This window comes from Ascaphus truei, chromosome 21, assembly GCF_040206685.1.
Source record: "Ascaphus truei isolate aAscTru1 chromosome 21, aAscTru1.hap1, whole genome shotgun sequence".
NCBI classification, from domain to species: Eukaryota; Metazoa; Chordata; class Amphibia; order Anura; family Ascaphidae; genus Ascaphus; species Ascaphus truei.
In genome coordinates this window covers 25464877-25478563 of record NC_134503.1, presented here as the reverse complement: position 1 = coordinate 25478563, position 13687 = coordinate 25464877, and the positions used below count along the sequence as shown (strand labels likewise).

The 13687-nt window shown below is 50.6% G+C and overlaps 1 protein-coding gene across 1 annotated transcript in view; it reads left to right on the top strand.

Annotated features, from left to right (window-relative positions):
• SCAI (suppressor of cancer cell invasion) overlaps positions 1–9433 on the top strand; it is a 98865-nt gene extending 89432 nt beyond the window's left edge. The window contains 3 exon segments of the mRNA XM_075579394.1: positions 56–229; positions 7522–7622; positions 9142–9433. Of these exon segments, the coding sequence (XP_075435509.1) occupies positions 56–229; positions 7522–7622; positions 9142–9288 (422 nt within the window). The 3' untranslated portion in view covers positions 9289–9433.
• Positions 9434–13687: the final 4254 nt, after the last annotated feature.

Here is a 13687-nt window from a genome sequence, read left to right as displayed (position 1 = left end):
TGGGGAGAGCATGTGTTTTGGAGGGGAGTACCATGCATCCTTATTGCCCTTACAGATCACTCTCAACGTGGCAGCCTTTTCACCCTGTTCCTGAATAACCCATTCATGGCGTTCCTCTTCATCTCTGGCCTGTCCAGCATGCGCAAAGGACTATGGGAAAAGTGTCAGGAACACCTCCGGAAAATCAACCGGGACATCGCTCAGCTGCTGACACACTCCCGATCAATAGGTAGGGCCCGGGGGACCCGCTCTGCAGCGCCCCCGGCTGTGAAAGTGTTAATGGCTGCTCTTTTATACAGAGAAGTTGGTCTCGGAAAAGGTTATTCTCCGACACCGTCACGGCTTCAATGTGATTAGCAAACAGAAGCCGCTTGTGTACATGGCAACGGGCCCCGTGTGTACCCCGCACCGCAGTGTACCCGACTAACCGCACTGCTCTTTGCTACCTGTATGTGCGGGGTTTGGGAAAGCTCTGTACACTATAATATCTATGAAGAATTATCATGTGGGTCCAATTAAAGGTATCGCAACCTACAGCCGATCTGTACTGCTCCGCCAACAATACGGCTACTAGAACAACACTACATTTATACCGTAAAGCCTAGCTCCAATCACCCCGACAGTATGCGCCAAGCCTAACCCCAATCACCCCGACAGTATGCGCCAAGCCTAACTCCAATCACACCGACAGTATGCACCAAGCCTAGCTCCAATCACCCCGACAGACTGCACCAAGCCTAACCCCAATCACACAGACAGTATGCACCAAGCCTAGCTCCAATCACACCGACAGTATGCTCCAAGCCTAACCCCAATCACACAGACAGTATGCACCAAGCCTAGCTCCAATTACCCCGACAGTATGCACCAAGCCTAGCTCCAATCACCCCGACAGTATGCACCAAGCCTAGCTCCAATCACCCCGACAGTATGCACCAAGCCTAGCTCCAATCACCCCGACAGTATGCGCCAAGCCTAACCCCAATCACACCGACAGTATGCGCCAAGCCTAACCCCAATCACACAGACAGTATGCACCAAGCCTAGCTCCAATCACCCCGACAGTATGCACCAAGCCTAACTCCAATCACACCGACAGTATGCACCAAGCCTAACTCCAATCACCCCGACAGTATGCACCAAGCCTAGCTCCAATCACCCCGACAGTATGCACCAAGCCTAGCTCCAATCACCCCGACAGTATGCACCAAGCCTAACCCCAATCACACAGACAGTATGCACCAAGCCTAGCTCCAATCACCCCGACAGTATGCACCAAGCCTAGCTCCAATCACCCCGACAGTATGCACCAAGCCTAACCCCAATCACCCCGACAGTATGCACCAAGCCTAGCTCCAATCACACAGACAGTATGCACCAAGCCTAGCTCCAATCACCCAGACAGTATGCACCAAGCCTAACTCCAATCACCCCGACAGTATGCACCAAGCCTAACTCCAATCACCCCGACAGTATGCACCAAGCCTAGCTCCAATCACCCCGACTGTATGCACCAAGCCTAGCTCCAATCACCCCGACTGTATGCACCAAGCCTAACCCCAATCACCCCGACAGTATGCACCAAGCCTAACCCCAATCACACAGACAGTATGCACCAAGCCTAGCTCCAATCACCCCGACAGTATGCACCAAGCCTAGCTCCAATCACCCCGACAGTATGCACCAAGCCTAGCTCCAATCACCCCGACAGTATGCGCCAAGCCTAACCCCAATCACCCCGACAGTATGCACCATGCCTAACTCCAATCACCCCGACAGTATGCACCAAGCCTAACTCCAATCACACCGACAGTATGCACCAAGCCTAGCTCCAATCACACCGACAGTATGCACCAAGCCTAACCCCAATCACCCCGACAGTATGCACCAAGCCTAGCTCCAATCACCCCGACAGTATGCACCAAGCCTAACCCCAATCACACCGACCAGTATGCGCCAAGCCTAACCCCAATCACACAGACAGTATGCACCAAGCCTAGCTCCAATCACCCCGACAGTATGCACCAAGCCTAGCTCCAATCACCCCGACAGTATGCACCAAGCCTAACCCCAATCACCCCGACAGTATGCACCAAGCCTAGCTCCAATCACACAGACAGTATGCACCAAGCCTAGCTCCAATCACACAGACAGTATGCACCAAGCCTAGCTCCAATCACCCAGACAGTATGCACCAAGCCTAACTCCAATCACCCCGACAGTATGCACCAAGCCTAACTCCAATCACCCCGACAGTATGCACCAAGCCTAGCTCCAATCACCCCGACTGTATGCACCAAGCCTAACCCCAATCACCCCGACAGTATGCACCAAGCCTAACCCCAATCACACAGACAGTATGCACCAAGCCTAGCTCCAATCACCCCGACAGTATGCACCAAGCCTAGCTCCAATCACCCCGACAGTATGCACCAAGCCTAGCTCCAATCACCCCGACAGTATGCGCCAAGCCTAACCCCAATCACCCCGACAGTATGCACCATGCCTAACTCCAATCACACCGACAGTATGCACCAAGCCTAGCTCCAATCACACCGACAGTATGCACCAAGCCTAGCTCCAATCACCCCGACAGTATGCGCCAAGCCTAGCTCCAATCACCCCGACTGTATGCGCCAAGCCTAACTCCAATCACCCCGACTGTATGCGCCAAGCCTAGCTCCAATCACCCCGACAGTATGCGCCAAGCCTAGCTCCAATCACCCCGACAGTATGCGCCAAGCCTAACCCCAATCACACCGACAGTATGCACCAAGCCTAGCTCCAATTACCCCGACAGTATGCGCCAAGCCTAACCCCAATCACCCCGACAGTATGCACCAAGCCTAACCCCAATCACACCGACAGTATGCGCCAAGCCTAGCTCCAATCACCCCGACAGTATGCACCAAGCCTAACCCCAATCACACCGACAGTATGCACCAAGCCTAGCTCCAATCACCCCGACAGTATGCGCCAAGCCTAACCCCAATCACACCGACAGTATGCACCAAGCCTAGCTCCAATTACCCCGACAGTATGCACCAAGCCTAACCCCAATCACCCCGACAGTATGCACCAAGCCTAGCTCCAATCACACCGACAGTATGCACCAAGCCTAACTCCAATCACCCCGACAGTATACACCAAGCCTAGCTCCAATCACCCCGACAGTATGCACCAAGCCTAACCCCAATCACCCCGACAGTATGCACCAAGCCTAACTCCAATCACACCGACAGTATGCACCAAGCCTAACCCCAATCACCCCGACAGTATGCGCCAAGCCTAGCTCCAATCACCCCGACAGTATGCGCCAAGCCTAACCCCAATCACCCCGACAGTATGCACCAAGCCTAACTCCAATCACACCGACAGTATGCACCAAGCCTAACCCCAATCACACCGACAGTATGCACCAAGCCTAGCTCCAATCACCCCGACAGTATGCACCAAGCCTAGCTCCAATCACCCCGACAGTATGCACCAAGCCTAGCTCCAATCACCCCGACAGTATGCACCAAGCCTAGCTTCAATCACCCCGACAGTATGCACCAAGCCTAGCTCCAATCACCCCGACAGTATGCACCAAGCCTAGCTCCAATCACCCCGACAGTATGCACCAAGCCTAGCTCCAATCACCCCGACAGTATGCACCAAGCCTAGCTCCAATCACCCCGACAGTATGCACCAAGCCTAGCTCCAATCACCCCGACAGTATGCACCAAGCCTAGCTCCAATCACCCCGACAGTATGCACCAAGCCTAGCTCCAATCACCCCGACAGTATGCACCAAGCCTAGCTCCAATCACCCCGACAGTATGCACCAAGCCTAGCTCCAATCACCCCGACAGTATGCACCAAGCCTAGCTCCAATCACCCCGACAGTATGCACCAAGCCTAACTCCAATCACCCCGACAGTATGCACCAAGCCTAGCTCCAATCACCCCGACAGTATGCACCAAGCCTAGCTCCAATCACCCCGACAGTATGCACCAAGCCTAGCTCCAATCACCCCGACAGTATGCACCAAGCCTAGCTCCAATCACCCCGACAGTATGCACCAAGCCTAACCCCAATCACACAGACAGTATGCACCAAGCCTAACCCCAATCACCCCGACAGTATGCACCAAGCCTAGCTCCAATCACCCCGACAGTATGCGCCAAGCCTAGCTCCAATCACCCCGACAGTATGCACCAAGCCTAGCTCCAATCACCCCGACAGTATGCACCAAGCCTAGCTCCAATCACCCCGACAGTATGCACCAAGCCTAGCTCCAATCACCCCGACAGTATGCGCCAAGCCTAACTCCAATCACACCGACAGTATGCTCCAAGACTAACTCCAATCACACCGACAGTATGCGCCAAGCCTAACTCCAATCACACCGACAGTATGCTCCAAGACTAACTCCAATCACACCGACAGTATGCGCCAAGACTAACTCCAATCACACCGACAGTATGCGCCAAGCCTAACTCCAATCACACCGACAGTATGCGCCAAGCCTAGCTCCAATCACACCGACAGTATGCACCAAGCCTAACTCCAATCACCCCGACAGTATGCGCCAAGCCTAGCTCCAATCACCCCGACAGTATGCGCCAAGCCTAGCTCCAATCACCCCGACAGTATGCGCCAAGCCTAGCTCCAATCACCCCGACAGTATGCGCCAAGCCTAGCTCCAATCACCCCGACAGTATGCACCTAGCCTAGCTCCAATCACCCCGACAGTATGCACCAAGCCTAACTCCAATCACACCGACAGTATGCACCAAGCCTAACTCCAATCACCCCGACAGTATGCACCAAGCCTAACTCCAATCACCCCGACAGTATGCACCAAGCCTAACTCCAATCACACCGACAGTATGCACCAAGCCTAACTCCAATCACCCCGACAGTATGCACCAAGCCCAACTCCAATCACCCCGACAGTATGCACCAAGCCTAACTCCAATCACACCGACAGTATGCACCAAGCCCAACTAACTCCAATCACCCCGACAGTATGCACCAAGCCCAACTCCAATCACCCCGACAGTATGCACCAAGCCTAACTCCAATCACACCGACAGTATGCACCAAGCCCAACTAACTCCAATCACCCCGACAGTATGCACCAAGCCTAGCTCCAATCACCCCGACAGTATGCACCAAGCCTAGCTCCAATCACCTGACAGTATGCACCAAGCCTAACCCCAATCACCCCGACAGTATGCACCAAGCCTAGCTCCAATCACCCCGACAGTATGCACCAAGCCTAACCCCAATCACCCCGACAGTATGCACCAAGCCTAGCTCCAATCACCCCGACAGTATGCACCAAGCCCAACTAACTCCAATCACCCCGACAGTATGCACCAAGCCTAACCCCAATCACCCCGACAGTATGCACCAAGCCTAGCTCCAATCACCCCGACAGTATGCGCCAAGCCTAACCCCAATCACCCCGACAGTATGCACCAAGCCTAGCTCCAATCACACCGACAGTATGCGCCAAGCCTATCTCCAATCACACCGACAGTATGCACCAAGCCTAACTCCAATCACACCGACAGTATGCACCAAGCCTAACTCCAATCACACCGACAGTATGCACCAAGCCTAACTCCAATCACCCCGACAGTATGCACCAAGCCTAGCTCCAATCACCCCGACAGTATGCACCAAGCCTAGCTCCAATCACCCCGACAGTATGCACCAAGCCTAGCTCCAATCACCCCGACAGTATGCGCCAAGCCTAACCCCAATCACCCCGACAGTATGCGCCAAGCCTAGCTCCAATCACCCCCGACAGTATGCACCAAGCCTAGCTCCAATCACCCCGACAGTATACACCAAGCCTAGCTCCAATCACCCCGACAGTATGCACCAAGCCTAGCTCCAATCACCCCGACAGTATGCACCAAGCCTAGCTCCAATCACCCCTGACAGTATGCACCAAGCCTAGCTCCAATCACCCCGACAGTATGCACCAAGCCTAGCTCCAATCACCCCGACAGTATGCACCAAGCCTAGCTCCAATCACCCCGACAGTATGCACCAAGCCTAACTCCAATCACCCCGACAGTATACACCAAGCCTAGCTCCAATCACCCCGACAGTATGCACCAAGCCTAGCTCCAATCACCCCGACAGTATACACCAAGCCTAGCTCCAATCACCCCGACAGTATGCACCAAGCCTAGCTCCAATCACACCAACAGTATGCACCAAGCCTAGCTCCAATCACCCCGACAGTATGCACCAAGCCTAGCTCCAATCACCCCGACAGTATGCACCAAGCCTAACCCCAATCACCCCGACAGTATGCACCAAGCCTAGCTCCAATCACCCCGACAGTATGCACCAAGCCTAACCCCAATCACCCCGACAGTATGCACCAAGCCTAGCTCCAATCACCCCGACAGTATGCACCAAGCCTAACCCCAATCACCCCGACAGTATGCACCAAGCCTAGCTCCAATCACCCCGACAGTATGCACCAAGCCCAACTAACTCCAATCACCCCGACAGTATGCACCAAGCCTAACCCCAATCACCCCGACAGTATGCACCAAGCCTAGCTCCAATCACCCCGACAGTATGCACCAAGCCTAACCCCAATCACCCCGACAGTATGCACCAAGCCTAGCTCCAATCACACCGACAGTATGCGCCAAGCCTAACTCCAATCACACCGACAGTATGCACCAAGCCTAACTCCAATCACACCGACAGTATGCACCAAGCCTAACTCCAATCACCCCGACAGTATGCACCAAGCCTAGCTCCAATCACCCCGACAGTATGCACCAAGCCTAGCTCCAATCACCCCGACAGTATGCACCAAGCCTAGCTCCAATCACCCCGACAGTATGCGCCAAGCCTAGCTCCAATCACCCCGACAGTATGCGCCAAGCCTAGCTCCAATCACCCCGACAGTATGCACCAAGCCTAACTCCAATCACCCCGACAGTATACACCAAGCCTAGCTCCAATCACCCCGACAGTATGCACCAAGCCTAGCTCCAATCACCCCGACAGTATACACCAAGCCTAGCTCCAATCACCCCGACAGTATGCACCAAGCCTAGCTCCAATCACACCAACAGTATGCACCAAGCCTAACTCCAATCACACCGACAGTATGCACCAAGCCTAACCCCAATCACACCGACAGTATGCACCAAGCCTAACCCCAATCACCCCGACAGTATGCACCAAGCCCAACTAACTCCAATCACCCCGACAGTATGCACCAAGCCTAACTCCAATCACCCCGACAGTATGCACCAAGCCTAACCCCAATCACCCCGACAGTATGCACCAAGCCTAGCTCCAATCACACCGACAGTATGCACCAAGCCTAACTCCAATCACACCGACAGTATGCGCCAAGCCCAACTCCAATCACACCGACGGTATGCACGCCGGGGCATGTACAGCACATCATGCTCATACCTCTTGCACAATGCCGCAATCCCAGAGAGCGGTACGTTAGACATACAATGTGTTTTTACTCCTCTCCTCAGATCAGGCTTTCCTTCAGTTCTTTGGGGATGAATTCCTGCGTTTGCTGCTCACCAGGTTCATATTCTGCTCAGTGACACTAAGAATGCACAAAAGTTTTAGGGTAAGTTTCAGCTCTTATCTGAGCTCACCTCCATAATACAATAACCCACCAAAAAGCCCAATATTAAAATAAACATGGTCCTGTCTGCTTAGAAATCAAATGCTAGTCCTACAACAGATAGGCAGCAAATATGTTATTTCCTTTACAAGGACACAGCCTGCCTTATTTTAGCAACCTTTAAGGTTGTCACGGGAGACCAGGACTGGCAGACAAAAACACAGAATTTATCAAAATTAATTTATTGGGATAAAGAAATATCCACAACTATTTACAGTAAATCAACACACGCACAACTGGGAAACTGGGGTTACCCTATAGCGCTGAGTGCAGGGACCTCCCTAAAGAGATTTACCCTGTTCTTTCTTCCTGCAGTGTCCTCTGCAGCTTCTCCCAGTTACTCCCAGCTTCTTTCCAGTTGCCTGAGCTAAAGAACTCTGAACTCACTCCGATAAGTGGAGCTTATCTAATCTAGCTAAGGGTCTCCCTCCCCCAGGTGTTTGGAATATGACCCAGCCCCTGATTGGTGGGTGGAAATGCAAACACGGTTACATGCAAAGTGTTACTTGGAAAGATCACAGACCACTTTGCAACATTCCAGCAGAGCGTAGATTAACCAAGGGGAGCGCAATCTCTTTCCCCTGCGCCCCCCTGCCGGCTGTCCCCCTCTCCTCGCGCCCCTCTGCTTACCTTGAATCCGACGTGCTGACGTCACGTTGCCATGGCAACGTGGCGTCATTTGACGCTGCGTCACCAGGAGCCGTCTGAATCAAGGCAAGGAGAAGGATACAGTGGCCTTGCAGCTCCCCCGGCATTAATTTAAATGCCTTCGGGAAGCGTGCGGGGTCTCTGTAAACCCCCGCAGCGAATCTCGCGGCCCCCACTTTGCGCACCGCTGCATTAACTAACCCATGGTCCCTGAAGGGCTGGAACCAGGCTTACAATAAAGATATACTGACAGGGGTAGTGGCAGGCTTGACCTTTATTAAAAGCCGTCACATTTACCCCTATCGTCGCAAAGATATCGTGGCTGGGGTAGGGATCACTGTATAAAGGAGGTTACCGTAACCAATCTTCTTTCATGTATTAAACTCATAGTATAGAGTATTGTAACAGTGCCGATTAGCTGCTTGGAGAGACCTGCAGCACATCCAGGGCCTTATTTACAAAGCAGCCTTTTGGCGATAAGACGCCCCGCTCAGGAAGGCCTTGCTGATTTGAACGAGGTGTCGTCTGGCTGAAGACTGCTTAGTAAACGTGGCCTGGAATATGATCTATAGAAAACGGAGCAAGCTATTGCTGTCACGGTTTAACCTGGGGTAAAATCTCCTTAACCCTTTAATACCAAGAGTGCATTATGGGGCAGGCCCCTTTGGCCGTGACATGGTTAAAACCACGAATGCCGGCTGTAGAAACATTGGTGATTGGTATTTGCTGTAGTAATTAGGAGGGTGATGCTGCCTCGCTGTATCTCTGACTCATACAATGATATCGCTAGCCTAATATTTCATACCTCCCCCAGGAAACCAGGAATTACCCCGAGACCTACCCCCCGCTGCCGCGGGACGAGATGGTGGAGAACACTCACCTGCAGAAACAGATTTTGGAGCTGGCGTCGGTATTGGACGTCAGGAACCTGTTCCTGGAAAGTACGGTGGATGAATACTAAAGAGCGCGACAACGCGTTTTACTTGAACCTTTTGTGCGTGTAAAGCTACAGATTCTGAATGGTGCATTTTTTTCTAAGGCCGACACACCGTGGCAGAGTACTTGATATTTGACTTTGTGACTTGGAGGCTGCCCTGGGACGGGGGTGGGGGGCGGGAGGGTACGGGGGAGCAGGTCCTGTTTCTCACCTTTTTCTCCCATGCAGCCAGTACTGTGGTGCTTGTGTTTCGGCTTGCTGGGCACTGGCCCTGGCTAACCTGCGCATGTTCTTGTTGGTGTTATACCCTGGAATGCCAATGTTACCCCCGAGCATGGAAATCCCCATTTGTGAGAGGAAACAGGAGATGTGGAAAACACCCTGAACAAGGTCGTGCTGCTATACATGAAAGAATTGCCTGGTGTTTACAGCGTCAACTTCCTCATCACATACAGCTGGACACGGAATGGAGGGGGGGGGCTAATGCACCAATGTATTAAGGCGGGGGGGGGCAACTCCAGTCCTCAAGGGCCACCAACAGGTCAGGTTGTAAGGATATCCCTGCTTCAGCACAGGTGGCTCGGTCAAAAACTGAGCCACTGATTGAGCCACCTGTGCTGAAGCAGGGATATCCTTACAACCTGACCTGTGGGTGGCCTTGAGGACTGGAGTTGGCCAGTCAACGATTGCGCCACCTGTGCTGAAGCAGGGAAATCATTAACACCTGGCCTGTTGGTGGCCCTTGAGGACAGGAGTTGGGCCTCCCTGTATTAAGGTACTATACACGGCTTGCATTAGCAGTGACCACGGCTTGCATTAGCAGTGACACCGCGTGGTTCTGCGGTGCATTTGGGACAGTCTCTCATGCATACAATGATTTCTCCATTTCATTTCCTCCATGTTTTATCCATTTATTGAGCCCCCGGATCATTAAGAAATGTGTGTGCGAAATACACCACCTGCGGTGCTGACCCGTTTGGGCACAGAAAGGATTCTATTTAACAGCCACTATAGAGCAGAACTACTTGCTTATAATAACATGTCTCCCTAATGACCTAAAGCAATTAAATAACACGAAGGCTATTTCTCGAACTGGACATAATGGCAACAAACACAGACTACAGCCGGGATAGTTCCAGAGCTTAATTAAAGGTTGTTTCAGAGCTGAAGACTGCGTCCTGTACATTCTCGGCCTCAGTTTGCAGAGAAGAGCAACCACCTTTTTTAAAGAAAAAATACTTCTATTCCATGAATAATAATAATCATACCTTCAATGACACAAGCGGAGAACTGTTAATATCTAAGTGGGGTGTTGCAGCGTCAGTATTAACAATTTGTGTATTTAAAGGCCTTGGAAATATCTCGTGCTGAGAAATGTCTCCTCCCACGGATATATTCTCCATGAATCCGCACCGAATGTAGTATAAAATAATGCTGTTCTGTTCTAGGGCAGGGGGGCTCAATTCCAGTCCTCAATTCCCCCCCCAACAGGTCAGGTTTTCAGGATATCCCTGCTTCAGCACAGGTGGCTCAGAGGCTCAGTCTTTGACTGCACCACTGTGCTAAATCAGGGATATTCTAAAAACCTGACCTGTTTGGGGAGGGAGAGGGGTTATTGAGGACTTGAGCCGGCCGGGGTCTGTGAAATCCCCGCAGCGCACTGTGTGCTGCAGCCTCGGCGAGATTGCACAGTTTGGGAGCAGCAGGTGACTTGACCTTTGTATACAAACTAATATCGGTGATTTAGGTTTCAGGGGGAATCTCGGGGACTAAAGCCTTGTTGGGGAAAAAAAAAAAAAAGTCGGACGTATTTTTAAATCTATTGTTTAACGTTGCCTGTGCCAGCCAAAGGCGCATTGTCTCTGTGTCGTCCCGTGGTGTCTGTCCCGACCTGACTGGTGCACACATACCTCAGCAGTTGGTACATTGCGCCTCCTCTCAGCAGCCACAAGTGATCCATGTTACTGTGCAGAACACTGCGGGTGGCAGGATACAGGTCGGGTTGGTTCAGGTGAAGCTGCCCTGTGAAAGTCTGCTGCCAGCATATGCAAGGGCTTCACAATAAAAACAGGCCGCACTTGTAGCACAATAAGGCCTGGTTTTTTTTCCCCTACTCATAGGAATGCTTAGCACCATTTTGTCGGTCAGGACCTTAGTCGTTGGTCTGGTAGAAGGGCCTTTTTATTAGGCAGTCCCATACAGCCCTGTCCTTTTTTAATTCCTAGAGGGACTTCTAAAACCATGCTTAACCCGCGTGACAAACCTCGTGGCATGTCAAAAGAAACGTGAAATTGTATTCTTTGAAACGTCCTGTGTTTGGATTGCAGTTTTGCTGACGTGTTACAGCAGCAATGCATGTTTTACAATGTATGGTACGAGATAGTATACCCAGCAGGGGAAATATCCGAGCTATCCATATTACAACGCACTCCGGATATCTGTTTCGGAGAACCCCGTTTCTCTGTTCGGACTGTCACTAGGAAATGCAATGGCGATGTAACATTTTGGGGGGGCACTTGTGCTGGGGTTTTTTTTCAGTGTTTAAAACAAGTTTACGACCAGTAAATCGAATTAAGACATGTAAGAGAACTATGCAAAAATTGCTTTTTAGGAAAATGATATAATACTAAGGAGGCAAACTTGCAATACTGCTTTAATGGCTCCAAACTTGTACAAAATCTGGACACGGAAAGACTGAAATCACACTAGATAAGCACACGAATATTAATCATGTAATAGCTGTGACCGTGAGTTTAATAACCAAATACACACCTATTTATTGTCTCTGTCACCTTGTCTCTGTATCCACAAGGGAACAGCTGGATTTTAGCACAGTGTACATTGTATAAACTCTTGAAATGCTAAATAGCAGTTGAGAATTTAGCAGAAAATGAAGAATATTTCACATGTTGAATCTTTGTAATCCAAATGATGTGGGCAAAGTAGGCGTAGGTCTTTCTACAGCAGTGACATCACTGATGAAGCTTAAAGTACATTATTTTAGTACTGTTATTTTATGAATTTCCAAAGTATGGAATATTTTCATACCATTACCATATGCTTTATTTCCTTTAATGAAGCCTTGACGAAAGCCTCATGATTTTCATTTGTATTTTGTGTTGTGAAATGTATCTTGTATTTAACCGCTTCAGCGCAAGGAGGGCCTACACAGCAGGGGTGGTGAACTCCAGTCCTCAAGGGCCACCAATAGACCAGGGTTTAAGGATATCCCGGCTTCAGCACGGGTGGCAAAGTCGAAGACTGTTGGTGGCCCGTAAGGACTGGAATTGGCCAGTCTTCGACTGAGCCACCTGCGCTGAAGCATATTGCAAAGCAATGTTCCAAGTCTCTTTTGCAATGAAGCGGTTAACCCATGTCGATAACCGTAGATATGTAGTTGTCTGTTTGATGGATGCCTATTTAGCTGATGGTTTAAAGCCAAGTTAGTTGGATTAATTCTGAGCGTTGTGCCGTTATCACAGGCACTGTGAAGCTTGGACTGTTTTGCGTCGTTGAGTTAGATGGATATGGAGTTTGTCTGTAACTTTGTGTCTCCCTTTTCCAAGTTTAAATTCGAGGTCCGATGTGTGTGGTCCTGTTGGGTTTCTGTGCAACTGCACAGTGCAGAATGTAAACTCCAATCCTCCTACAGCATGTGTAGATAATACACACAACTGCTTGCTTGGATCACTGTGTCAAATTGTTCTCCCGGAAATTTTAAAGCCGCAAAAGTAAAAAAAACAAACAAATACAGCGGCCGACCCTTACTTGAACATGTTGCTTGATGTCTTTTTGGTCACATGTATGACATTTTTCCTCCTTGAAAATAAAGGTTTTTTTTTCATAAAAAGATACGTGGTCCTCTCTCGTGTCCAGTTTCCTACGACCTTGTTCCATGCTGCTCCCAAGGACAGCTAGCTGGTATAATTACAGATGCAGAGGACGCCAGGGAACAACAAGAGGCCATTACTTTAAACGCCATCCCCATGAAGCATGAATAAAGCTTAAAGACACAACCGCCACTTAGTTTGAAGCAGGGGGGGATCCAATTTTTGGAGGATGTCCTCTTACGCTGTATGTTGTAGAGAGAACTGCTTATATTTGGGGGGGTAGGTGGGGGATAAGAGATGGGTACTATTTTTGAGTAATTGTGTCGTACATAATAAAGTTGGTAGGATTCCCAGTGGGTATTTAAACTGTGGGTGGTGGCTCTGGAGAAGTTCTGTTGGGCGCTCAACTCATGATAATGAATGTATTTTTGCGTGGAATTTGATCATTCGTCAGAGTACCACACAGAACGTCACAGGGCCTTAGCAAAGCTGGAAATAATCTCTCACCCATTGTAGCAGTGCCCTGTCCGTGTAGGTGCCACAGAAGATAAAAATGAAGTCCGCCTTGTTTAGAGCTGAGAGAGGGTGATGTG